The sequence below is a fragment of the Fringilla coelebs genome (assembly GCF_963513975.1).
Source record: "Fringilla coelebs genome assembly, chromosome: 19".
NCBI classification, from domain to species: domain Eukaryota; kingdom Metazoa; phylum Chordata; class Aves; order Passeriformes; family Fringillidae; genus Fringilla; species Fringilla coelebs.
The window spans coordinates 12,713,909-12,741,046 of record NC_140045.1 but is presented as its reverse complement, the minus strand read 5'-3'; the positions used below and the strand labels follow the sequence as shown (position 1 = coordinate 12,741,046).

General features: G+C 55.2%; 1 protein-coding gene across 6 annotated transcripts in view; it reads left to right on the top strand.

Annotated features, from left to right (window-relative positions):
- MYOCD (myocardin) overlaps window positions 1-24,239 on the top strand; it is a 34,678-nt gene extending 10,439 nt beyond the window's left edge. For 3 of the 6 annotated variants that reach the window (XM_084218701.1, XM_084218703.1, XM_084218706.1), the window contains 11 exons: window positions 1,669-1,724; window positions 6,287-6,362; window positions 8,564-8,725; window positions 12,668-12,843; window positions 14,209-14,334; window positions 14,669-14,922; window positions 15,271-15,424; window positions 16,621-17,562; window positions 20,104-20,217; window positions 21,116-21,173; window positions 21,776-24,239. In XM_084218701.1, the coding sequence (XP_084074827.1) occupies window positions 1,669-1,724; window positions 6,287-6,362; window positions 8,564-8,725; window positions 12,668-12,843; window positions 14,209-14,334; window positions 14,669-14,922; window positions 15,271-15,424; window positions 16,621-17,562; window positions 20,104-20,217; window positions 21,116-21,173; window positions 21,776-22,338 (2,681 nt within the window). In that variant the 3' untranslated portion in view covers window positions 22,339-24,239. Of the gene's footprint in view, window positions 1-222; window positions 301-1,668; window positions 1,725-6,286; window positions 6,363-8,563; window positions 8,726-12,667; window positions 12,844-14,208; window positions 14,335-14,668; window positions 14,923-15,270; window positions 15,425-16,620; window positions 17,563-20,103; window positions 20,218-21,115; window positions 21,174-21,775 lie in introns of those variants that run through there. The other 3 variants (XM_084218702.1, XM_084218705.1, XM_084218704.1) reach the window with 3 other exon arrangements.
- Window positions 24,240-27,138: the final 2,899 nt, after the last annotated feature.

The following is a 27,138-nucleotide window of genomic DNA, read 5'->3' as shown; positions in this document are numbered from 1 at the left end:
CCTGTGCTTGAAGGCCCTCCTGCTGCACACAGGCACCACCTCATCCTCACTGAAGCCTTGAAACAGCTGTGCCCAGGAGATCAGCACCACACACAGCACCTCTGCCACGGTGCCCCCAGCCCCTCACCCATTTCATGCTAAAATGTCATCCCCTGACAAGTTCTCTGAACTGGTATTGCTGGCAATGTCTTTATTTGTTCTGCAGACTGACACAAGCTGCAGCACCGCCATAATTCCTCCAAAAACCTTGGGAAATGACTAAACTCTGCAGCACTTTCCTCTGGAATAGCCCAGCCCTTGGTCAGTGCCTGTAGCACGCTGCCAACATCAGTGCCTCACATCAGCAGGGCTGGGAAACTCCTCTCTCACTAACTCCATTTTCTCATGTGCACTGTTTAATTTTGCTTCTGATTAAACCAGCTGTCACCAGTGCTGGTGGCTGCTCACTGGAGCGTGGCACAGCAACACCAGCTTGTCTGTCTGTCTGTCTGTCTGCTTTCCAAAGGGCAGGAGGAGGAATGTGCCTTCTGTGCTTTTCTGCCATTCACTGGATGTTCCAGGGGTTGCCCGGGTGTCGTCTACCAAAAGTCAATTCAGAGAGCCCCCAAAGCTTTGCTGTTCCTCCCCAGTCTTCTTTTCATCCTCCCCTAGACTGATGGAGGATAACAAAGCCTGCATGAAAATAATTTCTGTCTTCATTGGATCCCATTCAGAAGATGGAAAGAGAATTTCTGTTGCCAGAGAAAGAGTTGCAGCAGACTGTTTCTGTGGGTCAGGACACCTTCCCCTTCCTGGTCCCAATGGGAACAGTTAGTTTTGTCTGCTTACACAGACAGAAAAGAATTTTTGTAGGATGTGAGAAGGATTAACCCCTTCACCATGCAAATTCTGCCTCAGCTTCTACTTCACCACAGTAGAAAGGGAAATAAATGTGCAAGATTCTCCACGACTGCAGTACAGGCTGCTCCATGGGACTGGAGTTCACTGGTCCCACAGCCACCAAGGATTATTTGCCTGTTTTTGGGAGCACCACTGGGTTAATCCTCCTTGAAATCAGGAGATGCTGAGGATGGTCTGCTCCTTGCCATGGGAGGTCCCAGGTGACGCAGCTGCTTCTGAGCAGGGGACAGGACAAATGTCAGTGATTGCCAGTGACAGAAAGTGGCTAAAGGAGCACCTGGCAGTGCCTCACTGGAGGCTGCACCAGGAGCTGAGGCAGGTATTAGTTCTCCTGCTGACCTCAAGCCTCAGTCACCTGCAGGTTTTACTTTCAGCTGAGATTCCTCACAAGCGTTTGCTCTTCCCAGATCGGTCTTCTGGAGCTGTGGTGCCTTCCACCACCTGCAGGGAACATGACAGGGAAAAGATTTCTCCTCTCTCTGACGTGTCCCACGGAGCACTGTGTTTCAAAGCCTGCACCCCTCCCTGCCCACGTGCCTCCTGCTCTCCCCATGCTCTCCATCCCCCCTGCTCTCTTGCCACGGACTGGCTGAGAGAGCATGGGATTTCCCAGAGCTTTCCTGAGTTATTTTTAGTCAGCACAATAAAGAGAACAGCTAGTTTGTGTTGCTATTTTTATGGCACTCATTAAAATGCTGTTGCTAAATATCCTGGTAGCTGCTTGCTTCCACTCCTGTGCTGACTGCTCCTCTTTCTTTCCTGTTGCAGCACTGAAAAGCCCATCTGCATTCCATGAACAGCGAAAAAGTCTGGAGAGAGCCAAGGTAACTCCTGCAGAGGGAAGCTCCCCAAGAGGGAGCACACACAGGGGCTTGCTTTGCATGTGTCACGGGGTTTGAAAGCACCTTCCACCACTGTCCCCTCCTCTGGCACCCTCCACGCTGGCCCAGCAGCCAAGGATGAGGGGCAGGGCACTGCTCTGCTTCCAGGAATGCTGCCAGGCTCACAAACGCTCTGCAGCACCCTTCTCTGAGCAGGGATGGTTTAGAAAAAGGGCAAAGGGGGCTGAGCTGTGGGGTTTTACCAAAGGGTCCAGCGTGGCTTTGTCAGTCCTTGCAGTGAATGTCCCTGCAGTGGAGCTGCTGCTTCCCCCCAGGTCACATCCACAGCCTGCCCCTCCTGTGCTGGCTGCTCTGCAGCCCTGGCAGCGAGCTCAGAGCAGGGAGCACAGTCAGACAGTGTGCAGGGCAGGGGGAATGCAGGGCCCACCTCAGCCAGTCCCCAGGGAACTCACACTTGTCACCAGGCAGGAGCTCTGGCTTGCAGCTCTGCAGTGCAGCCTGGCCATGAGGACACAACATCCAAGGGGGAAATGGGCCAGGCTCCCACTCACCCTATCACCAGGCTTCCCTACACACTGCCAAAGGCAGGAGACATTTCCAGAACACTTTGAAACTCTGTGATCTGATCACTTTTTGGGAAATCACATTGGTTTTCCAATCACCAACAATGCAGCCTTGCTCAAGCTGGAGGGATGATCCCAGAAAGGGAAGCAATTCATCATGCAGGTTTTGCTTGAACACAAGAATTTGTTCCATTAATCTGCAAAATGTGCTTGCAGTCACATAGGAAAGGACCTTTGCAAGGAAGAATGATTGTGAAACACAGGGAAGTGCTCTTCTGACCTTAAACACACTCCAAATCACTTGCCCCAAGTCTCCCGTGGTAATAAATGGCGAGCATAAGAAATACAGCGTGACTCTGAAAGATTAGTATGCTTAAAAAGTTTCAAGCAATCCAAAGTATCCTTGAAGTGTCATATATTTTACAGTTAAAGTATACATTTGTGTCTCTTCGTCTTTCTCTTCAAAAGCTTTCACTGGCTAGTTGCCTGGGGAAAGGGGAAGGATGGTCTAGCCTATCCCAAACCACGGGCATGTTTAGCAAGTGCTAATGAAGACACTGAGCACAGCCCATAACAAACATTAAATCCTTGCAAAGCTGCCCTGCTCAGACCTGGGAAAGGGAAGATCAGCAGCTGCTACTCCAAGACATTTGTTTTTTAGCTGATATTCCCCCAAGCTGATGTTGTGCAAGCAGAAAGCAGATAACTGCTCATGTGCTGTGAAAGCTCCTCTGCTCCAGCTGATGTTAAAAAAGCTCACATCTGAAGGGTGAATCTGAAAGGTTCATCATTTGCACCCCAGAGACACAAATGCAGCTTATTAACAGCCAGGGTCCAAGGGAACTGAAGTCACAGCAGGAGCACAGCTGTGGGACAGCAGCTGGAGCTGAGCCCAAGTCAGGACCTGATCTAAGGATGAGCTGGAAATGCATGATGTGAGTTTAAATGCACTCAGGTGCAGACACCAGCTTGCTCTGACCTGGCACAGGAACCAGGCAAACCTACATGGTCCAAGCATGGGATTGTGTTGGTGGAAATAAGCTGTGAAAAATATGGGGGAAGGGTAAGGCACTGTAAAGACTTTAGTAAATAAAATGTCTATTATTTGTTTAAACATGTCACTGGCTATGTTAGAGGCTGGCAGCAGACCAACACAGCAGACTTTGATGTCCTGTAAGAGATTCCTGGGGTGGAGGACAGAGAGCAGGCTGGCTTTCCTGGGGCTGTCTGGCTCAGCACACAGAGGCTGCAGAGTGGCTGTCATGGCTCTGCCCCAGAGCAGAACAGCCCCACTGGGCAGGTCACAGAATTCACAGAATTCACAGAATTCACAGAATCACTGGGTTGGAAGAGACCTTCAAGATCATCCAGTCCAACCCAGCCCCAACCCCTCAACTCACCCCTGGCCCCCAGTGCCACATCCAGGCTTTGTTAAACACACCCAGGGATGGGGACTCCACCACCTCCCTGGGCAGAACATTCCAGAACTTCATCAACCTTTCTGTAAAACACTTTTTCCTAATATCTAAGCTTTATTTCCCTTGGTGCAGCTTGAGACTGTGTGCTCTGGTTCTGTCAGTGCTGCTTGGAGAAAGAGCCCAGCCCCAGCTGAGCACAGGCAGCTTTCAGGAGCTGTGCAGAGTGACAAGGTCCTGACTAATGAGCACTGACAGACACCCACTGCCAGTGAGCTGCTCTGGTGCTCTCTGAGCTGTGCACTGAGCCCTTGGCCCCTGATTCCCAGCCCAAGCTGTTCTGCTGAGGTTTGAGCACACTTCTGTGTGTATTCAGAGCTGTGTCTCTTTTTTCCTGCAGCACTTTTAAAAGCTGTTTTGCATCCTGTGCCCCAATAGCCATCTCACCTCTGGGCTGAGCCACCTCCCATCTCATCTCTGACTCAGGGGTGATATCTGCAGCTGCTGCCCAGCCCCTTCCATGGGCCCTTTCAGCTGCAGGGCACAGAACAGGGCTGAGCTGGCACCTGTGCTGTCTCCCCTGCTGGTTTGGGGCTCTGGGTCAGCTGCTGACCACTGCATTCTCCAGAGCCTTTTATACTTTTCCAATGCATGGAGTAATTAATTTCTGCCCAAGGCCCTGTCCAGTGACCACTGCAGGAGCATCTCAGGTGCAATAAATCTTCCTCCACTGCAGAGCTGAATCTGCTGGTTTAGCTGTGGCTGACTGTGACCTGGCCACAGCCTTTCCCAAAAGTCCTCCTTGAATCCACAGCACGTGTATTTCAGATCATCAGTTGTGCCAAACCCTGGTGTGCTGTAATCAGTTAGCCTTGAATGATTCAGAATTGAGGAGTATGTCTTCTGTCATTCAAGGCATTGACTAATATATCGACTAGCAGGAAAAATTGCTTTGTAACAGGATTTGATTTATTCTTCTGTTTAGACTCTGAGCCATTTCCAATTCCTCTGGTGCTCCAAAGCTATGCTCCTTTTTTATATTAGTCTTATCCAGACCAAATTTCTTTGGCTTGCATGTGAGAAAGCCATGGGAGATAATGTCAAAACATGCTTTGAGTCAAGCTGCATGATATTCATTGTTTATTCCTGTACCAGAAAACTGTCATTTCTCCATAGAAGGAATTTTGGTTGGTGTGATGTGATTTGCTCTTGATAAATCCATCCTGGCTGTTGCTCACCTCCATGCTATCTTCAAAATTCATTTATATGGATTGTTTGATGACTTGGTCCAATATCTTGCTGTCTGCTTTATAATTTCCTGGTTTCTTCTTCCCATCTTTTTTAAAGCTAGCAATTAGTCTCCTTTGCCCAGTTTCCTGGAGAACCATAGATAGCTGCTATTACTCCAGCCTTGTGTGTCTCCAAATTGTTTGGGAACATTTAACTCCTCTGAGTACCCTCTAACCAGTTCTCCAACCTGACAACTGGGGTTTCTTCTCTTTTCTTGCTGAAGGTTCTTGGCTGAGCCACCTGTTTGATAAAGAGCCATTTGTCTTTTTAGTGAGGATGGTTTTTAAAAGGCATTAAATCCTGTAGCCATCTCGGCAGTATGCTGAGAATTATTTCTCCTGTTTATGGAACACAGACAGCACTTTCCATTGCCCAATCCTGGCTGCAGAATCCTTATAAGATCTTTTTCTGATGATCCTGTACATTTTGTACTGTGGATTTCCAATTTTGCTCCAGCTGCTTTTATTATTCTTTTATATTTATCCTTAAGATTTTAGTCTCTTTGAACTATGTACAATTCTTGTGCTATTTCTTCTTGCAGCTCAGCTTAGCTAAGAGCTTGTCTAAGTTGAGCTCTAGCTTTTCTTCACCAGGGATAAGCTTATATTTGTCTTCTTCAGGTCATCTGGCCTCAAGGCTGACTTTCTTGGCCCTAATGGATGGTGTTTCTGTACCTCTGTGTGCCTGTCTGCCTCCAAATCCATGAGGGAGTTGGCACAAGGCTCCAAGACCATCACAAACCCAGCTGCAGTGACTGCAAATGAGATTTTCCCAACCCCATATCATAGCTTGGGTGGGGAAGCAGGGAGCACAGGGGCTGCAGGGCTGCAGGAAGGTTAAGCCTCGTGGCTGACCTGGGTTCAGAGTCTGAGTGGCTTCATGCCTTGTTCTGCCTGATGTCTCACCCCACAGAAACCACTGCTCCAGGGCATTCTGGAGCATCTCAGAGGTGACACGGTGGGCAGGCTCCCTCCCAGGGAATAGGTGTCACCCTTCCTGTGAGCTCTCCTAACACTTCAGGCATCAGAAGATCAGGAGTGATGGCAAAGGGCACAGAGTGGGTGCAGTGAACACTCAGCAGCTGCAGCACACTGTTCCCTCTCTAAAACCTTCTGCCCAAGAACAAGCCAGTGTTTTAGTGATGAGAAATGTCATTTAGGAGCTCGCTCAGCCCAGCCTGTAATAAATCCAAAAGGAGGTGGGATGGCACAGGGGCAGGTGCTCTCAGTACCTCAGTGCTGCTCCAGGCAGGTAACTTGGTGTTTGTGTTCTGCAGACTGAAGATTATCTCAAGCACAAGATCAGAAGCAGGCCTGAGCGCTCAGACCTGGTCAATATGCACATTCTGCAAGGTAAGAGCTGCTCCCACGTACTCCTTGTGTCTCCTGCCCTGGAATTTGTGTTCCTCCTGCCCTTCTTGTGCTCCTTCAGGAATCTCCCTGCCATTACTTTGTTCCAGCTGCTCATGGGGGGCAGACTCAAATGGGACATGTTGTATGAAATTGTGTCCAGAGCTGGTGTTAGGAAGCAGGACACGCTTTTATTCCCTGACAGGCACGGTCCCAAGGCCACCCAGGCTTTCTCCCATCTCTGGCAGTGTAAGATGCTCTAAGGAACAGCTGGTTACACACCAGTGCCAATATCTGATCATGAAGAGCAAACCCAGGGAATTTGTTGTCCAGGGCACTGAAATTCCTACAGCAGTTCATTGTAGCACCTTCCCAAGGCTGGACATCTTTTGTGCTGCTGTAACTCTGGATATTCTGTGTGACAGCCTGAGCAGCCAGCGACCCAAGCAGAGCAGTATGAAAAGCCCTGCTATCAGTCTGTGAGCCACAGCAGCTCTCTCCTCTCCCATCCTGGTGTTCCCTCTCAGGCAGAGAGCTGGCAGGGCTGGATCCCATCACAGACAGCAGAACACCACAGTGTCCCTCGTTATCTCCAGAGATAACAAGATCCTTAGAGACAGAGAGGATGTGCAGCCTCCCTCGCTCCTTGAGTGCTGTCGCTTGCCTGGAAGAAGCAGATCATTCTGGCAGCTGTGAATGCTGCCCTCTGCTCCCAGCATGGATGCAATCTGCATTTCTTTTTTCCTCTGGCAGGCAGGAGGGCTGAGCCTGGGTCCAGTTCTGGATCAGTGTTGCTGCCTTGCTTTTCCCTGGGTTTCCATCCCAAAAATAAGCTAGCACCATTGTTTGGTGAAGAGATGGAGAGTGCCATTCCCTTAGGTTAAATAATAGAAGCAATGTGGACTGGAGCTGGGGGGCTGCTACCAGACATGGAGGCAGCTGCAGTGCCTGGGCACGGACAGGGAGAGGGGGAGAGAGACTGCAGAGGGCAGAGAGTGCCTGGCTGTGCACTCAGCAAGATGCATGTGCTGCCCCACACCCCCTTACCTGCAGCCTCTGCTCACACCTCCATCCATCCTGCTCTGCATTTCACAGCTGTGTCTTGCCATACCCATTTTGTGGGTTTGACCTACAAATCCATTTTGTTCCCAATTGGACCTAGAGGTGATTGGAACCTGCCAGGTGACACAGTTTGCATCATCCAAGTGCTTTACAGGCCTCCCTTCTGTTACAGCTCCCCTCGAGGAGCTCATTTGTGTTCAGTGGTCTGTATAATCTGAATGGCCCTAGAGCAGCTCTCCTGATCTCCTGTTGAGGATTTCCATGGTGCCAAGCCCTGTAGCTCATGTTTCCTACAGTGTCTCTTCCAGAGAGTGTCCAGGATTTGAAGAAAGAACAACCTCAACACAGCTGCTCTTACTTTAGACCCTCCAGGATTTAGAAATGGTCTGGTTTAGAATCCCACTACTCATGCCTGGTCCAAGAGAGGAGCCAGATAGCTTTGTTCAGGAAGTCTTTCTGTTTAAGTTGATATTCTTCTGTCACCCTTTAACAACTGGGGTTTTCTCAGCTGGCTTTGCTAGGGCTGCAGCTTCCAGATCTACCTGCCTCTGCTCTGCTCCTCCCCAGCTCATTTTTTCCCTGAAGGCCTGGAGCATTGTAGCCATGTCCCTTCCAAAAGCCCACAGCCTGAGACTCAGCATTTTTAATTCCAGTGTCAGCCATTTACTCCAGTTGTCAAGCACTGCCAGTGGTTCTGCTCTCCAGCTGTTCCCCATCTGCAGTAGCCCAAAAGGGGCCAGCGTGCTCCTGGCAGGCAGGAGCTGGAGAGCCCTTTGGCCCTTGTTGGTGCAGCTTGCTGATGAAGCATCCATCACAGGTCACTCCTGGGCCTTGAGGAGGATGGTCCAGCTCTAGGCTGGGTTTGCAAGCCCAGGATGGTAGAGATGGAGAAGCTGAGCCTGAGGCTGAGAGATGTCCCAAATCACAGCAGCCCCACGCAGTCTGGCAGAGCAGATCCTGCTGTGCTGAGCCATGCTGAGCTACCCCAGCCCCCAGAGGCTGTGCTGAAGGCACCACAGTGTCAGCTGGCTCCTGCTCTGTGCTAAAGCCCCTGCTCATGGAGAAACCTACTGCTAGGAAGGGAATCCTGAGTGCTGTGCCCACAGGAGCCCCTGTCCTGATGCCTCTGTTTGGCCTTTCAGACTCAGCTGCAGAGGGGTCCATCCAGTCCACTCAGATGAAGCTGAAAAGAGCCCGGCTGGCAGATGACCTCAACGAGAAGATCGCGCTCAGGCCGGGTCCTTTGGAGCTGGTGGAGAAGAATATTATCCCTGTGGACTCAGCTGTGAAGGAGGCCATAAAAGGTACTGACAGTGAATGTGTTGTGTGTGTGCATGGAGTGGGGCAGGGGCTGCCCCAGTGACTGCAGGAAGTGACCAGTCTGGATGTAAGAGCTGCTTTTATTGCTTAAATTTAATTATTTTTATCGTAACCACCCCAGTCCAGCACAGCCTGTGAGCACAGAGCTCTCACCTTAGAGCAGTGACACTGAAACATGCACCAGTGCTCAGCCACATTCCCCCAGAAAGGGCCTCCCTTCTTCCACCCCTTCCCTCCCCAAGGCTTTGAGCACAGAAGTGATGCTGGTGGAGAGGGGACACTCCTTCCTTCAGCATGGCAGAGAACCTGAGTGCACAGGGGGTGGTGGTGAGACCAGCCCAGATTCTCCCACTCGTGCCCTGCCAAGCTCCCACAACCCAACAAATGGGGGTGGAGTGGCCTCAGTTCAGGAAGACTGAGGGTTCTCTTTTATTTTTTACCACTGGTGCTGGTGGTATGCAGGACCCAGCAGAGCAGGATGGGGTGTGGAGCATCCTTTGGGTGCTAAATTGCTGGAGAATAAAAACAGAGCACACTCCTACCAGCCAGACCCAGCACTTGCCTTATGCCTAAGTTTGTTTTTTCTCCATCACCTCCTCCCACCAGAGGAAAGAGGAAGAATCATCCACAATTACTTCCCCCACGCTGCTGCAGGGAAGCTGGTGTGGGAGCCAACAGAGAGCAAAAAGGTGACTCAAATTTCACCAGGGCACAGGGAGATCCAAAAGCAGAGGAAGGAGCAGGAAAGCCAGCAGGGTCCTGCAGTGACAGGGCAGCAACCCTTATTTTTGAAGTCTGGGGCTGTGTCCACACGTCCAAACTGGTGCTCAGGTCTCCAATGAGGCACTGAGTGCTGCTCTGCTCCGTTGCTCTTGTTCTGTTGCTCACAGTTCCTCAATTAATGGTATCATTTCCATTGGCATAATCCCATTTGAAGGGTCTGTTCTGGAGCTCAGAGAGGCTGGGGACAATGGCAGGGTTTTGGGGAAGAAAGGGGCCAAAATGAGAGTTGAAACAGGAAGCACTTTGATTTTTATTTCATTTCAGAAACCATATTAAATGACATGAAATACTCTAGGCTCAGATACTGCTCTGTCCTGCCCCACAACTGTTCCTGCTCTTGGTTTGGGGGCTGTGAAATGCAGGCTGTGTATGTACAGCAGCTTCTCCAGCCTGGCCCTGGAGCTGCTCCATTCCCAGCGTGTTGCAGCTCTCCTCTTTGAAGGTGAAATGTTCCAGAACTCTGCCTGAAGAGGAATTTTTAAGGAGAGTTCAATAAAATCTCCCCAGCCACTTACTAGAGGAGAGTACAGTGGAAAAAAAAAAAAGGTTCAAAAAATCCCCCCCCCTTTATAAACATTTGAGGCAGTGTGAGCATGACTTTATCCCCTGGAGCAGAGGTTTGGAGACTGGGTAAATGAGCTTGAGTCTTGAATAGAGCATCTCTCCAGCTGCCTTGTCAGGAGCTGGTTCTAAACAGAGATTTACGGGACCAAACTGTTAAAAACAAAAAATCTGGCTTAAAAATGATTTGTTCAGTTTTAAATTTCTCCCTTTCACAATGCTGTTCTATCACATTGCTGGGGAAAAAACGTGTCCTGGTAAGCCAGTTCGATCCCATTTAGGGCCAAACATGCAGCTCATTAGGGCCCAGCGTGAAGCTGCTTGGTACCATAGGGTGCTGTGAGAAGAAGGTGGTGCAGCTGCACCAGGAACACCATCCCAGCCCTCAGGTTTCTGCAGAAGAAAGCCCCAAGCTGAAGGATCCTCCAGGTCACTTTTGGAGTCAGAGGCACCTTGTGGAACTCATGATTTGGGGCAAAGGGCCGAACGCATAGCGGAGATGAGTACTGGCACTTCTGAACATTAAGCCTTTTGTTTTTGCAATACCAGAAAGATGACAGGGTTTAAAATAATTTTACTTTAACCTTGGAATCCCAACTGTTTATACAGTGGAAAGTTCAGCTGACGTGTTCCTCTAATCACCTCCGGCAGGGTGAGCAGAAAGTGCCAGACCCCAACCGAAAGCCCAAATGTCCCAGTGACAGGAGGCCGCCAGTGCCCCGCATAGCTGAGCAGTGATACAAGGAGCTTTTTTTTACCAGGTCCTTGTCATCACTTTGTCCAATGCGCTCAAGAGGACAATACCCAGTGCATTAGAAACAGCCTGGAGCAAACACCATCCTGCCTGAGATTACAGCAGGGACACGGGACCCAGAAACAATACGCTCAGGCGGGGCTGGGTGAGAGCAGGGCAGATAAGGGAAGCATTCCCCATTGGCACAGCCCTGCCGTATCAAGCAGCAGGATGCAGCACATTCCTGTCATGCTCTGGGCTGCTGCTGTGTCCTGAAGGTCCCTTGTGCTCCCAGCTTTGGCACCAATTCCCAACACATGCTCCCTGCCAGCGCAGCGGGAGCCCTGCAGATCCACAAGTCCCCCTTGCTTGAAGTCATTTTTCCCAAGAGGGGATGCCCACGCTGGCCTGCAGGTGTGTGCAGCAGCTCCCATGCAGCCCAGGTGGCCCATGCAATGCTGCAGCTCCTCGGGGACCTGTTTGGCTGCTGCCTCTGATGGAGAGGATGGAGAGGACACAGACCCTCCTTCCAGGGACAGCAAGCTGAACGCAGCTGATCTCATTTCCCCAGCCCATGTCTGGGCAGCAGCTCAGGCAGGGAGCCAGGGCTCTGTCCTCACCCACCCTGGCACCAGCAGCCACAGGGAGTGCAGATAACCCTTATCTCTCAGATAGGGGCAGGGGTCAGAGCAGGAGGTGCGTGTCGTTGAGAAGGTGCACATTGCTAGACCAGCAGCAGGGACAGGTGGAAGCTTGTCCCCAGGCCCTTCCTATTTCCCCATTTGTCACCTCACTATCAGCGTGCCAAGCTGCCTGACAAACGCCAGACATGAGCACGAGGAGATTACGAGTGTGGCCACGCTGCTCCTTCCTCTACCCCCACCTGCAGCCCTCCCGAGGCTCACATGAGACCTTTTTTTCTCAGCACTTTATTTATCATCAAACCTCGGGGTCAAGAGCCCTTGCCCATCTGACTAGCAGATAACAGTGCAGGAGCTGTGCAGGCAGGGCAGCCTGGGGATGTCGGGCAGGCAGCAGAAGTGGTTTGAATTGTGTCCTGTGGGTGAAACCCGTGCCCAGAAACGGGATGTGGGAGCCCCTGAGCACCTGCAGACACATCCACCCTTGTTGGCTCTAGTGCTGTGAGCAGATGGATCACATTCCGAGCTGATTTCAACCTCATTCCTTCTGCTGGGGACAGAGGCCATGTGTGGTTTGGGTGTTCAGCCAGGGTGCTCAGCTCAGGGAGGGTGAATGGTGCCCCTCTCCCATCCCAGCCCAGTGGAGGGGCAGGAAGGCAGAGCCCCTCCTGCACCGGTCCCACCTGTCTGCAGCAGCCCTGCTGTGCTGGCTGGACGGGCTCCTCCAACCCTCCTCTCTCCTGTCTCGAGGAACAAGGGCCACAATCCCGGCTCCTCCAACCCTCCTCTCTCCCTATCCCAAGGAACAAAGGCAAAGATCCCAGCTCCTCCAACCCTCCTCTCTCCCTATGCCAAGGAACAAGGGCCATGATCCCAGCTCCTCCAACCCTTCCTCTCTCCCTATCCCAAGGAACAAGGGCCACGATCCTGGCTCCTCCATCCCCTCCTCTCTCCCAATCCAAAGGAACAAGGGCCATGATCCCAGCTCCTCCATCCCCTCCTCTCTCCCTGTCCCAAGTACCCCTGTCCATGGCTCGGGTCCCCCTGCTCTCCCCGAGCCGCGGGGCACCCCCGGAGGTGCCCGAGCCCCCCGTGTGCCTCTCACCCGTGGCCGGGCAGGGGGCGGCGGGCGCGGCCCCGCTCCCCGCAGGCTCACCCCGTGCCCCCGATCCCCGCAGGCTCTGACCGTGCCCCCTCTGCCCCCGCAGGCTCCCAGGGCGGCTTTCCCCGGCAGAGCGACGCCTTCGCCTTCGAGGAGGACAGCAGCAACGACGGGCTGTCCCCGGAGCGGCCCCGCAGCCGCGGCTCCCCGGGCCCCGCCGAGCCGCCCCCCGGCTCCAAAGCCCCGGAGCCGCCCCCCGCTGGCCCTGCCGGGGCTCCTCAGGTAGGACGAGCCCTCCTGGGGCCGGGGGACATGCGGGGGGACAGAGCCGTGTGGCACAGGGGATGGCACAGGGGATGGCACAGGGGAGGGACACGCGGAGTCCCGGCGCGGGGAGGTGATTCCTGCCCTGTGCTCCGCACTGATGGGGCCGCACCTTGAGTGCTGGGCCCTTCACTTTAGGAAGGATGTGGAGATGCTGGAGCATGTCCAGAAGAGGCAACAAGGCAGGTGAGGGGTCTGGAGCATGTCCTGTGAGGAGCGGCTGAGGGAGCTGGGGTTGTTTAGCCTGGAGAAGAGGAGGCTCAGGGGAGACCGCATCTCCCTACAGCTCCCTGACAGGAGGGTGCAGCCAGGTGGGGTCGAGCTCTTCTCCCAGGAAACAGCGACAGGACAGGAGGACACAGCCTTAAGCTGCAGCAGGGCAGGTCCAGTTTGGACATTAGGAAGAAATTCCTCACTGAAAGACTGGTTGGGCATTGGAATGTGTTGCCCAGGGAGGCGAAGTCACCATCCCTAGAGGTGTTTAGGAAGGGCCTGGATGTGGCACTCAGTGCCATGGCTTAGGTGACGGGGTGGTGTTAGGTGACGGATTGGACTCGATGATCTCAAAAGTCTTTTCCGGCCGTGTTAATTCTGTGGTTCTGTGACATTCTGTCATTCCGTGACATTCTGTGGTTCTGTGACATTCTGTCATTCCGTGACTCTGGGACCGCGCTGCGCGGCGCCGGCGCGCCCACTGCCGGCCAGCGTGGGCACTGCAGCCCCGGGGAGCGCCGGCCGGGGGGAGAGAGGGACTGGGGGGGACTGGGGGGAAACTGGGGGAATGGGGGGAAATCGTGGGAATTTAGAGGCTGGGAGAACAGGAGACTGGAGAGAAACTGGGGGAATATAGAGGCTGGGGTAACAGAGGGCCTGGGGGGAAACTGGGGAATGTGGAGGCTGGGGGGACTGGGGGAAATGGGGGAACTGGAGTGGACTGAGGCAGACTGGAGGGGCTGGAATGGACGGGGAGAAAAGGGAGGAACTGGGGCAGACTGGGGTGGGGGAGGACCAGAAGGATTTTGGCCATCCACGGGTCAGCTGGGAAGACTGGGCTACTCTGGAGGATACTGAGAGGCCAGCTGTGAGCAAGAATATGGGACTCAGGTGAAATTGGGAGGGCTGGAAAACCAAGGAGGAGTGTGGAGGCAGAGGACTGGGAAAGGACTGGGATAGCCTGAGGATGTGGCTGGGACAGACATGAGGGGACTGGGATGCACTGAGGCATCTGTGGGGATTGGGAACAACATGGGGTGAGAAAACGGGGTACCAGGAGCCCCAGTCCAGGCTGGACAGCCCACAGCCCCTGTCACCTGTCCCTTGCAGGATCGTCCCCCCAGCGCCGATGGGCACGCTGCGGACGCTGCCCCGGGGCAGGGCAGCCAGTGCGACAGCCCCAAGCAGCCCGCGGGGCAGGAGAGCCCGACGCTGCCGGTGCCCTCTGCCGTGAAGGTAATGCCAGTGCCTCCAGCTGCCCAGGAGAGGAACCAGCCCGGGGCACCCAAGCCTGAAGTGCCCATGTGCTGTGCCCCAAACGTGTGGGAGCTCTGGGTGTCTGGCCTTAAAGGCTTTGAATAATTCAGACAGATAATCTTGTGCCAAAAACTAATTTAATTACTTATGTAATGGTGCAAGATACAGCATTACGCCTTGCTAGAGGCAACTGCTTGAGTCCTGCACTGAAAACATCCCCTGGGGCTACCTTTGTCCTGTCCCAGGCCTCTGGGGTCCCCTGGGGATGGCAGGAGCTCTTCTCACACCTAATTCCTTTCCTTCCTTCCAACAGTCCAAATCATCCAGTGACAGCAAGAACCGCCACAAAAAGCCCAAGGACACCAAGCCCAAAGTGAAGAAGCTCAAGTACCACCAGTACATCCCTCCAGACCAGAAAGCAGAGAAGTCCCCTCCACCCATGGATTCTGCATATGCCAGACTGCTCCAGCAGCAGCAGCTCTTCCTGCAGCTCCAGATCCTCAGCCAGCAGCAGCAGCAGCAGCAGCAGCACTTCAGCTACCCTGGGATGCACCAAGGACAGCTAAAGTGAGTGGCACTGTGCCAGCAGCAGGACTTAGTCCTGTTTCTCTCCAGGCTTTCCCCTCTGTATCCATTTGTGCCAGAGTAAGGGGATAGAGGCACACCACCCAAACAGAAAAGTTTGGGCACAGCACAGACTCCTTCCAAACCACTCTGGTTTTGTATACTGGTTGGGGCACCTGTGCCCTGCTGGTGGGACACCAGCCATCCCCTACAGCCCAGCCTGGTCTTCCTTGGCCATCCTGAAGTCTCACAAAGGAGACAGCAGACCCAGGGGAGCAGAGGGATGGGATGCTGGGCACAAAGACCCTGGGGGAACAGACAAGTTACCCCAAATCTCCTTTGTTATTTCAGGCAATCAAATGAGCAAATGGTGAAAAGCTCAAATCCTTCATCAACTTCTGGCAACAACACCCCTCTTTCTCCAGTGAAAACCACCTTTTCAGGCCAGACTTGTGTCTCTTCTATCAAGCCAGGCCCTCTGCCATCCAACCTGGATGATCTCAAAGTGAGTGCAAACTTTGTCACTGCAGGAGCAGAATGTCACAGCCTGAGTGTGCTGTGCAGCCTCTGAGCGTGTCAGGGGAGTGAGTGCCACAGGCTGGGAGGGGCCCTGTTACAGATGAGCACACCTGAACCCCCGTGCTCTGAGCCACCCAGGAGAGCAGCCCAGCACCCTGGGGCAGGGCTTGGTCACTGGGGAGGTTCTGAACACCAGGGCTTGCTGCTCTGCAGGTGCTGAGGGGTGCACTGCTCCAGCCTGTGCCTCAGCAAACCAAAGGTGTAGCCTGGGGAGGCTGCAGGTCAGGCTGAAGGATGATCTGAGCTGCTGCTCCTGCAGCTCCTGGCTCCATCCCTTTGGAGTTTTGACATTGTGGATGCTCTGACAGACCAGGCAGGGGCCAGGAGGGCAGCATGCCCCCCCCTCAGTGACTCAGCTCCTCAGCCAGGCCAGCTCAGCTCCCTGCAAGAGCAGGTACCTCCTGCTACAGGCTCTGTTCTGTAGGGGGGAGTCCCTCGTATCAGTTCTCAGAGGAAGGAGGAAGGTTTTTCTGTTAGGAAAGGTTGAGATTCTGCAGGGTGAGCAGTGGTCAGGCCTGTCCATGGTGACTGTGGTGACTGCAGGTGAGACAGGGAGCACCTGGGAGGTCACAGGTTAAGGCTGGAAGCTGTGATCTGAGACTCCTTCTTAGAAGCACTGGTTTTCTAAAGGGCTGATCTGCCACTGAGACTTGATGGGTCTTCTCTTCGAGCCAGGTCTTATGAGCTCTCAGAGGAGCCCATCACACCTGAGATAGCTCAGCTACCCCAAATGGCATAAAATTAGCAGGATGGCTTCTGAGATACTGTTGGAAACAGGAAAAGTTTTAATAAAAAGCAAAATAACAAAGCTCTTACAGAGAATACCCAAGCCAGAGGCAGGAGGTTCTTGCTCCTGCTAAAACACTCCGCAAAAGCGATTATTTCCTTTGTTCTCTTCTTTTTCTAGTGAATTGCTTAGGCCAGACCTCTTGGCCTCTGTCCACTTGGGTAGCCCCAGGTTTGAGGTGAAGTCCCAAAGATCCTATGAGGTGTCTTTTTACCAAACTGAGAGAGAGACTTCTGGGTTTTTTTTCCTTTTTAAGGAGCCAAAGGATAATTTGGTGACTCTGTAACGGGGGGCACATCCCTGGAGAGACTGACCACGAGTGATTTTCCTTCCAGGTGTCGGAGCTGAGGCAGCAGCTCCGAATCCGAGGCCTGCCGGTGTCGGGCACCAAGACGGCGCTGATGGAGCGGCTGCGTCCCTTCCAGGAGTGCAGCAGCAGCGCGGTGCCCAGCTTCAGCGAGATCACCACCGTCACCTTCCCCGTCACGCCAACCAGCACCCTGCCCAGCTACCAGTCACAGTCCTCCACCAGCATGTTATCAAACGGTTTCTACCACTTTGGCAGCACCAGCTCCACGCCGCCCATCTCACCCGCCTCCTCCGAGCTGTCTGTGAGCGGCTCGCTGCCCGACACCTTCAACGATGGGCCCATGGCTTCGCCGCAGTTCGGCCTCCAGCCCTCACCCGTGCAGGGCAGCACTGAGGAAAGCCTCATGAGCAGCATGAACGGAGGGAGCATCCAGCTGGAACTGGAAGGAATAGACACGGAGAAGGACAAGATGCTGGTGGAGAAGCAGAAGGTGATCAATGAACTGACGTGGAAGCTGCAGCAGGAGCAGAGGCAGGTGGAAGAGCTGCGGATGCAGCTCCAGAAGCGGAAGAGAAGCAACGGCCTCGAGGAGAAGCAGCAGCCTGCTCAGCATTTCTTTGGTGTCCCCATCAAGCAGGAAAACACCGTGTCCAGCTGTCCTTTTGCATCCAAACAAATGGCCCTGAAAGGCCAGGCCGGCAGCTCGGATAAGCTGAGTAACTGCGGGGTGCCGCAGGTGCCCCACATTGTGAACAGCCGCTGCTTGGAGCCCGCCGGGCAGAGCACCATCACCTCCTCGACATTCCTGAGCCCGCAGTGCTCCCCGCAGCACTCTCCCCTGGGGGCTGCAAAGAGCCCCCAGCACATCAGCCTGCCGCCGTCCCCCAACAGCCACTACCTGCTGCCCGTGTCCCCCGAGGGCCGCAGCGGGTCCCCCCCGGGCAGCAGCTGCCTCCGCACAGCCCCGGTGAGTGCAGCCCGCATCCCAGGTGGGCAATGGGATGGAGGCTGATAGCCCTGCAGGGGCTTTGCAGGGCTTCTTCTGGGGAGCCCTGCCACCGCAGCCGTTGTCCTGAAGGGGTGACAGCAGAGCTCTTGTGCCCCATGGAGCCCTGGCACAGCTCTTGTGCCCCATGGAGCCCTGGCACAGCTCCCCTCTTCCCAGGGGGACCCCAGCACTGCTCTCTCTGCCCCTAGGTGAGCGCTGGCAAAGCTGCCTGTGTCCTGGGAGAGTCCTGGCAGAGCATCCTCTGCCCTACAGAGCCCTGGCACAGCTCCCTCTGCCCTGGGGAGCTCTGGCACAGCTCTTTCTGCCCCCGGAGGAGTCCTGGCAAGCTCCCACTTCCCTGGGGGAGCACTGGCACAGTTTCTTCTACCCTAAAAGAGCCCAACCCCAGCTGCCTCTCCCCTCAGGGGGAGTCCTGGCAGAGTTTGCTCTGCCCTTGGGGGAGTCCTGGCACAGCCGTGCCCCATGGAGGCCTGGCACAGCTCTGTACACAGCAGGGAGGCACCAGCGTGGACCCCTCAGCTCCTGGGAGAGCCCTGGCACAGTTCCTACACCCCTGGAGACCCCACTGCAGGGCTGCAGGGCTTCCCAGCATCTTGCCAAGCCATTGTGGCTCCCAGCAGCGTGTGAGGGATTTTCACCCCTGAGCTGGAGGAGAGCAGTTGCCCTGGGGAAGCCTTTTCTCAGGAAGCTGGAGCAGGGCTGGCAGTTGAGGTCTGCAGTCAGAGAGAGCTTGTGCCTCCCCACCCGGCCCCCAGGCCAGCACAGAGCTGTCCTCAGCAGGCACCACGGCTCACTCAGCCCCCTGGGCAGGTACAGACACCTGGGGAGGGGGACACACTGCCAGCACAAAGGCTCTGATCCCAACCCCAGTGCCCTCCCAGGGCTGCCCAGGCCCTGTGCCATGCACAGGGGTGCCAGGTGTGCTCACAGGGGTGTGGCAGGGCAGGCTGGGGGTGTGGGACAGGCACCCAGAGCAGGGCTCTCCCAGCCCAGCCCAGGGGCCCCGAGCAGGTGTTGGGGTGCAGCCCTGCACAGTGGCACAGAGTGGGGCTCAGGAGGATGGCGAGGGAGGTGCCACGGGCAGCTGGCAAACAGCACAGCCAGTGAGGTGGGAAAGGGCAGCAGTTCGGGGTGAGGAGGGGCAGAGACAGGGCTGCCAGTGGAATGGGGCTGCTGCTGGGGTGAGGAGGGTGATGGGGTGATGGCAGCGCTGGTTTGGGGGAGTGGGGGGCACAGCAGGGGATGCCAGGGGTGGCCCTGGGGCTGTGCAGGGGAGCTGGGCACTGCAGCAGAGCTCTGGGGGCAGTGAGACACAGGGCTGTGAGCTGATAGCCAAGAGGCACAGGGCTGCTCTGGGCAACTGGGCAGTGAGGCTCAGGAGGGAGCAGTGACACCACAGGGGCATCTCCAGCTGCTCCCTTACTGCCCAAGGGCAGGGGGATGGTCCCATTGTGTCCTGCAGCTCATCCCAACTCCATCACCCATCCTGGACATCCCTCTGCTGCCTGCAAGGGACTCCTGGGGGTGAGGGTCCTTCTTCAGCAAGAACTCTTCCTTTGTGCCCAGCACTGCAGTGCTGTTTCCCATGAACCAGGGCAGTGCTCCTTCCAGCTCTCCTCCACAGGAAGGTGCATGGCCAGGCAGAGTGACCCCACTGCTGCCCTGGATCCACTTCTGGATCCAACCCACCTTGGAGGACAGTCGCCTGGTGCTGTTTTTTGTGGGCATGGCCAGGCAGTGGGAGAGGACACACAAGGGCCTGGGGGTGATGGGGACAGCAGCTGACAGGCACTGTGCTTCAGATGCCATCCATCCTGGGAGGGGAGCCTGGCAAAAAGCTGGCAAAGACATGCAGGTGTTTGGCACAGGCAGAGAGTTCCCTCTTCTGAGAGACCTTCCCTGGCATGAGCTCTGTGAGATGCCCCCAGTCAGGAGGTGGTGGGGATGGGGCTGGCTCTGGAGGTGCCTCATTCACATTCTCTGAATCTGAGAGAAGCAGAAAAAACAATGATTAAAACAATTCTTATCTCATTTGCTGCACCTGTGTTGTTCCCTGTGGAATGCATTGAGGAAGATTGTTTACCTGAAGGGAATTGGTAATTGGATTCTGGTGTGAGTGTTTTGATCATTCTTTTCTCTGCTTCTCTCACTGCTTCACTCAGGTTCAGGCAATGTAAATCCCACACCTCGTCACTGGCCAAGCACAGCTGACCACCAGCAGCATCTCTGCCTTCCCTTTGTCCTGCATGTCCCCAGGACACCAGGCTGTGCTGTGCCACCGTGTCTGTGCAGTGACAAGGGGCCAGCCTGGGTCTCAGGGTCTCAGAGCTAGGTCAGGGAGCTGGTTTACCTGCCTTTATTCTGCTCAAAGCCAGGCATTTTGGGTTGGTTTGACCCCCAAAAGTGTCATTTTCCCTGGCACCCCACCAGCCTCAGCAGGATGAGAGCCAGGGCCTCCCTCCGTGCACTGACTCCATTTCCCTGTATCTCCCCATGCAGATGGCTGTGCAGTCAGGCCAAAAGTTTTCTATTTCATCCCCAAGTTTTTGTAAGTCAAGCCCAGCCCTGTCAGAGGTAAAGCAGCCTCCACCCTATGAGGATGCAGTGAAGCAGGTAACTGCATGGTTTTTGTTTTCCCCAGGCCTAGGGCTGCCCATGCTGTCTTTTTGCAGTCAGTGGGACTCAGGTGCAGGAGTCCCAGCCCGTTCTGGTCTCTGGGCAGGACAGACCTGTTCCCATGAGGAATGGGCTTTTCTGAAGGGTTCGTGCTGGCCAGCTGCCCCAAAGGAGTCAGACACGCTGCTGGGCTGGGTGATGTGCCCTGTGCACCCGGGGGTCCTGACACCCCCCAGCTCCCCTGGGGTGCCAGTGCACGCTTTTTGGGTGCTCAGTGCTGTGTCAGACCCTTGAGCATGCCCAGGTCACCAGGAAAGCTCATCCTGCTCATCCATCTGCCCCCTGAGCCTTACCCTGGAGCTCTGTTCCTGCAGGGAGGACTGGCCATCCCCCAGGAACACCCAGGAACTCCTTCCTTCCCATCAGTCTGGGAGCAGCCTCGGTGCTGGGACTGCTGGTGCCTTTGGGAAAGGGGAGTGATGCTGTTGGCAGGGTGAAAATGGGTTTATGCCAGTGTGCAGGAGATCTTGCAGGTTCTGGTCAGGGAGAGGAGGGAGACTGGGCCATGCAGGGAGCAGTGAGGGCAGGCAGGCAGGTGCCAGTGTGAGGTGTTGGGGCTAAAATGTTGTGTCCTGAGGGCCCTGGGACAGGGCAGGCTGTGGTGGCCACAGAGCAGAGGGTTGGCAGCAGGGAAGGGATCATTGTGCCGTGTCCCCGCAGGGCCCTGAACACCACTGCCGGCCCCATGTTGGTGTGGCCTCTCTCCTGTGTGGGAGGAAGGCATTTGTGGGGTCTGGAGCCATCCTTTTTGGGGTCTAGAGCCATCCACCTGGCTTGTGGCTGGAGGGACTGTCCTCCTAATGGCCTCTACTCTCCTCTTTGTCGTTTGCTGCAGCAGATGACACGAAGTCAGCAGATGGACGAGCTCCTGGACGTGCTGATTGAGAGTGGAGGTATGCTCTGCTTCCCTCTTCCCCTCTGGGGCTCCCCCTCCAGCCAGCACTGGTCTGTGGGGCTCACTGCACCCCAGCAGAGCTGCCTGGGTCGAGTACAGCTTTCCCCATGCCAGCAGCCCCTGAGACTGAGCCCAAAAGCACATTGGCCCTCCTGGAGCCGGCTCCTGCGTGTGCCAGCCCAGTGGGGCGGTCTGGGCTCGGCTGTCACCTGTGCAGAGAGAGGGACAGCAGGGCAGGAGCCCTGTGCTCAGCACTGCCAGCCCCCTGCCCACACAGAGCCCCCAGTGTCCCCCCTGTCCCCAGGGCTGCCAGTGCCACCTCCCACACTCAGTACTTCTGCTGCCCTCCCCTGTGCAAAGTGCTGCCTGTGCCCTTCCCCAGCCCGCTGGGGACAGCTGCCAGTGCTTGTGCCCTGGGGACTGTGTCCAAAGCCGGGGGATAAGGTCAGAAAGCAGGAATGTGTGAGGCTTCCCCCAGGGAGGGTGGGCAAGCAGCGCCAGTTGGATTGAGCAGGTCTCCAAAGGGATGCCCGAGAGGGCAGCTGCAGGGCTGTGGTGTGGGCACTGCCAGGCCCCTCAAATCCTCTCCTTTGTTGACAGAAATCCCAGCCAATGCCAAGGAAGACCGGTCCTGCCTGCAGAAGGTGCCTCAGATCATGGTGTCGGCGGGGAGCTCGGGTGGCCCTGTCCCCAAGGGCTCTGCCCCCTTCGAGCCGCTGCCCTCGGCCCCGCTGCCCTTCGAGCACTGCCCGGGCAGCAGCGACGCCCACCTGGAGGTGCTGCTCAACAGCCCCCTGGGCAGGGTCAGCGAGATGGCCCTGCTGAAGCTGGGGGGAGAGGAGCCCCCCTTCGAGGGGATGATGGAGGGCTTTTCTGGCAAGGCTGCCGACGAACTGCTCAACTCCCAGGAGATCTTACAGACTCCCCTGTCGCCCATGGACACCCAGCTGTCCCCCTCCCCTGCCGAGGGCTCTGCTTTACAAATGAGCTTCACCGAGTCTCCGTGGGAAACAATGGAGTGGCTGGACCTGACGCCCCCCAGCTCGGCCACTGGCTTCAGCTCGCTCACCCCCGTGGGCCCCAGCATCTTCAACATCGACTTCCTGGATGTTGCTGACCTCAACCTGAACACCAGCATGGACCTGCACCTGCAGCAGTGGTGAGGGGACGCGCTGGGGCAGGGTGCTGTGAGCCTGCAGCAGGCAGCACAGCGCTCCTGTCGTGCCACGGAACATGCAGGGCTAATGTGCCTCATCCAGGGGAAACTGGAGTCATTTTCCCGGCATATAGACTTGTTTGAATTTCCAGTCACTGAAAATTGACAGCACAACTCTGGTACTTTGGTTTTCCTCCATCGACACAACCCCACAGAGGACACCAGTGCCTGAAACAACACTTCCTTTGATTGACAACAACTTCCATTTCCTTTCTTTAATCTTTCCCCCCCTTCAGTTTTAGCAGTCACTCTTGTGAGAACTGGAGCAGCTCATGACAAGACTGTGTGGTGAGGTGACCTCACCTGGGTGGCAACAGGAAATCATGGAGAGGGAAACCCACTGTTGCCCTCTCCCTCTCCTCTCAGTCCTTCAGGCAGAGCTGTTGGGCTCACCTTGGCTGTGCCCACGGCAGGGTGAGGAGCAGGGGGCTGTGCCCAGCCAGGTGCCCAGCACCCTCCTGCCCAAAGCTGCACTGCCCCATCCGGCAGAGCTCTGCTCCAGGTGGATGAGAGGTGGAGATCACCGAGTTCACGGCGGCACCTTGGCATGTCCTGAGGGGCTGAGAGCCCAGGAGCTGTCCTGGCTGCATTCTGAACTGGATCAGGCTGCAGCCTGTGACTCGGAGCGGAGAGCTCTGGACGTTGGATGTTCAGGATGCAGGCGCAGGAAGGGGGGATGTGGCATCCCAGCGGAGCAGCCGTGTCCCCGGTGCACACAAAGAGATGAGTGATGTGGTTTGGCCAAGGTAGGAGCAAGTGGTGTGAAAGGAGCAGCCAGGCTGTGGAGGGGCTGTTCTGTGCACAGCCAAGTCAGGGTGATCTCCAGCCCTTGCATGATCCGGGAGCAGGGGGAGCCGGGCAGGGACACTCGGTGACATCTCGTGGGGCAGAGCCGAGCGAGCCCTCGCGTGGCCGAGGCTTTGTGTGAGTGCCTGCCCCTGCCATCCTCCCCTCCATCCCTCCTCCATCCCCAGCAGTGTTCCCCTCCTCCCTGAGTTGATCCAGCGTCACTGCCCCCTCAGCCCAGAGCAAGGCTACCGGAGAACAGCTGTGAATCACCGAGCCGGGAGGAGCCCGTTCTCCCGCAGCCAGCAGAGAAGGAAGCTCTCCCGCAGTGATGCTCCCGTTTGGAATCACCAGCATTTCTCCTTGGAGTCTCTGTGCAATATTCTTCCTCAGGCTCTAGCAAGAAGGAGCCTTTGCTTCACTTCTTGGCTTCCACCAAAGAACTTGCTGCAGACTTTGCGATGGACAACGTCCGTTCGTCGCAACTCTGGTTTTGCCAAAGTAAATATTGTTGCTGACAAAGATTGTTAAACTATTTACAGACTGAGTGTATTTAATATTTGTGTTACTGGAAGGACAGCACAGGAGATGAAGCTGCTGGGAGGAGGTCCAGCCTGGCCATGGCTCCCCCCCAGGGATGCTGGAGCTGTGGGAGGCAGCTCTGCAGCCCGGGCAGTGTCCCCAGTCCCTGGCCTTGTTGCATGCTGTATAAAGCACGTGGCAGTAGCTTTCAAGTCACTATTTAAAGCACCATTTTTCTATTGTACAAATGTCACAGGGCACTGCTAGGATAGACAATCACAGGTTGCATTTTTTTAAAATAATTTCTTTTTCTAAGTGAGAGATTTTTTTGAAGCCAGTCCGTGGAGAATATTCAGAGCACTTGAAGCCGAGTAGTGTTAGCTGCTCCACTGCGGCCTTGTACAGAGTTTTCCAGGTAACTTTCTCCTCTCAGCAATTGTATTTCCTTATTTAAAGGGATGCTGTCAGCTTCAAACCTGTAAGCAAGCACATTTCCTTACCTATGTTACCAGCAACACCTTCATTATTAAAACCCTTGTCTTGCCACTCTGTCTGCTCATGGTTTGCTCTTTGACTTCACCACTGGGACAACCACAGCCATCCCAGCTGCCACCCCCTGGTGCCAGCTCCATGCCCTGGGACAGCACAGTCCTTCAAGGCCAGATGAATTTCATTCATGGCAGCAGTTTCTCCTGGAAGATTTCTGAACACACCAGCCAGAGCCTCCTGTCTTTTTCTTCTGTTGGCTCTGGCTTTGCTCTGTTTTCCTGCAGCCCCCACTCCTTGTGGGCCCCTAAAGGCAGAGCTGACCCCCTGCCCAAGCCCCTTGGTGTTTTTGTCAGCACTGGGCTGGTGGCTGCAGGGTGCTGGGTACAGAGCTCTGACAGATCCAAACCTCCCCCTGCCCACAGGCACAGCAGGCTGGGACCCTGGGGAACCTTGGATCCTTCTCCACAGCAGCCCTGAGTGTCTGTTTCTGGATTTGACACATCTTCCCTTTGATTAGAAAAGGTTCCCAGGTGTTTGCCCACCTGTGTGCAAGGAGGGACTAAAGGTGAAATGGTCCTGAGACATGGCTCAAGTGCGCCTGGAAAGATGTGGAGGAGCAAACCACAGTTCCTATGAACATCTTAAATGTCTAACCACACCTGCAGCCAGGTGTGCTGGGATGAACAGCCTGGGCTGAGCCAGGTCGTGGTCACTCAGAGGATGAGGAGCCAAGCCCCAGCCTGGGATGATTTCAGGAATGACCTCGGAGTGGAGCAGTCCCTGCCCGCTCTGCCTGCTGAGAGGAGCCTGCCCGTGCTGCTTGGGGGGCTGAGTCTCCCCTCCCTGCTGCGAAAGGCAAAGAGCAGAGCTGTGGTGCAGCTCTGAAGGGCAGGAAGGATGCCTGCCAGGTGCCAAGGTTTGGAGCAGAGCACCTGGGGAGGCTGAGTGCACACCAGGCTCCTGCTGCTGGCAGAGAACGGGATCAGAGGGTCTCCTGAGTCTCCTCCCAGGCTCCAGAGGACACCAGCAGCAGATTTTCTGCTGCTTGAAGAACTCAGCCCGGGCCCCTGGTCCTCCAGCCAACCTGGAGCAGCCTCCTGGGAAAGCAGAGGGTGTGGCAGTGGGATGGGACCCCTCCCCATGGGACCCCTCCCCACCATTGCCCTGAGTCAGCCCTCACTCAGTCTGCCATGTGCAGGTGATCTTCCCACACAGCCTGTCCCAAGGAATTTGGGGTTCTGGGATTTTCCTTTCTCTCCACACCAAGCTGAAGGATCCCAGTGATACCCCGCTCTCCCTCAGTCTTCCTGCCTGAAAAAACACAGGTAATACAAAACAAACAAACAAACAAACAAACAAACAAACAAACAATGTTCTGAGAGTCAAATTAACATTTATTTCATGCCTTTAGCAGGCTTTTTAAAATGTGAGCTGCCTGTCTCAGCACATTATGCAGTGCTTCCCCCACCACAGGCACTGAGACATCCTCAGCACCTCCCCAGCAGCTCCCAGGTCATGGCTTGGGCAGTTTCCTTCCACATGGACACCCCACAGGCACCTCAGGATTCACCACACACAGTCCTGAAAGCCAGAAAATGGGAAGGGAAAGGGAAAGGGAAAGGGAAAGGGAAAGGGAAAGGGAAAGGGAAAGGGAAAGGGAAAGGGAAAGGAAGGGACACCCCTGCACCCAGCTCTTCTGCTCAGCTGAGCAGGAGTTTCCTGCTTGGCCACACCACGTTCTCCTGTTGGGAGGCATGGATTTATGCCAAGACAAAGGTTTTTCTGGCAGATGTCCCCCGAACAGCCCAGACTGCCCTGCTGTTCTGTTTCCAACAGAAAGTGCCGTGTGTCTCCAGGAGAGGGGGTTTGTGCTTCATCTCGTTCTCCAAGCACTTGCACAGCAATAAACATAAAGGCAAAGTACAGTTTTTTCCTTTCCTTGTTCCTCAGAGCAGTCTCTCCATCTTTCCCTGGGCCCCTTACCTCGCTCAGAGCAATGGCCACGTGTGATTTGTGTCAGGAGTCGAGGAAAATGGAGTTGTTTTTAAAAGCAGCACCTATGTGTTAACAGAATCTTGGAATCACTGAGGCTGGAAAAGCCCCCCCAGACCACTGAGTCCAGCCTGATCCCCACCCTGTCCCCAGCCCAGAGCTCTCAGTGCCACCTCCAGGAATTCCCTGGGCACACAACAACCACAACAGAGCACAGTGGGATTTTTTGATGCTGTGTGATGCTTGCTGAAGATCTAAAATCACCTCAGCCATGCCAGTGGGTACAGAGGTGAGAGGCATTGGTGTGAGGTGCCAGACAGTGGCCAGTGGCTCCAGGTCTCCTGGGAGGCTGATCCAAACATTGGCTCCCGAGCCTGGCACTGAGCAGGGACACCAGGGCAGCCCCAGAGCCTGGTGCTGGTACAGAGGAGAGCCAGAGCCGAGCTGTGCTGACCTGGCTGTGATGCCCAAAGGGAAATTCCCAGCCTGGAGAAAGCCACCATGCTCCAAGGAGTGCTGGAGTTGTCCAAGGGCTGGCAGGAGCAGTAGCAGAGGCCCTGTGCAGGAATGGATCCTCTTGGAGACACCAGCAGCATCTGGGACAAGGGTGGATTTTTTCTGTGCTGCCTCAGCAGGGACACAGTGACATTGGGATCCTTGGTGAGGGCAGTGAAGTGCCCACAGGCAGGAGAGAGTCCAGAGGGAGAACAGAGCTTGGGTTCAACAAGGAGCACTTGAGAGGGATTGAAATGTCCATAAATACATGCCCTGCCAGGGAAGGAAGGACTGTCCCTGGTGCGTGCTCAGATTTTGTCTTCTTCCTTCACCGAAGGATTCTGACTGAAGAGTGAGGACAGGAGGTGACCCAAAAATCTCCAAAGTATTGTGCTGGCAACAAAAAGCTCCAGAAAAAGCCTTGGTGTGGTGGGAACACAGAATTTAGGCAAACTGACAAGAC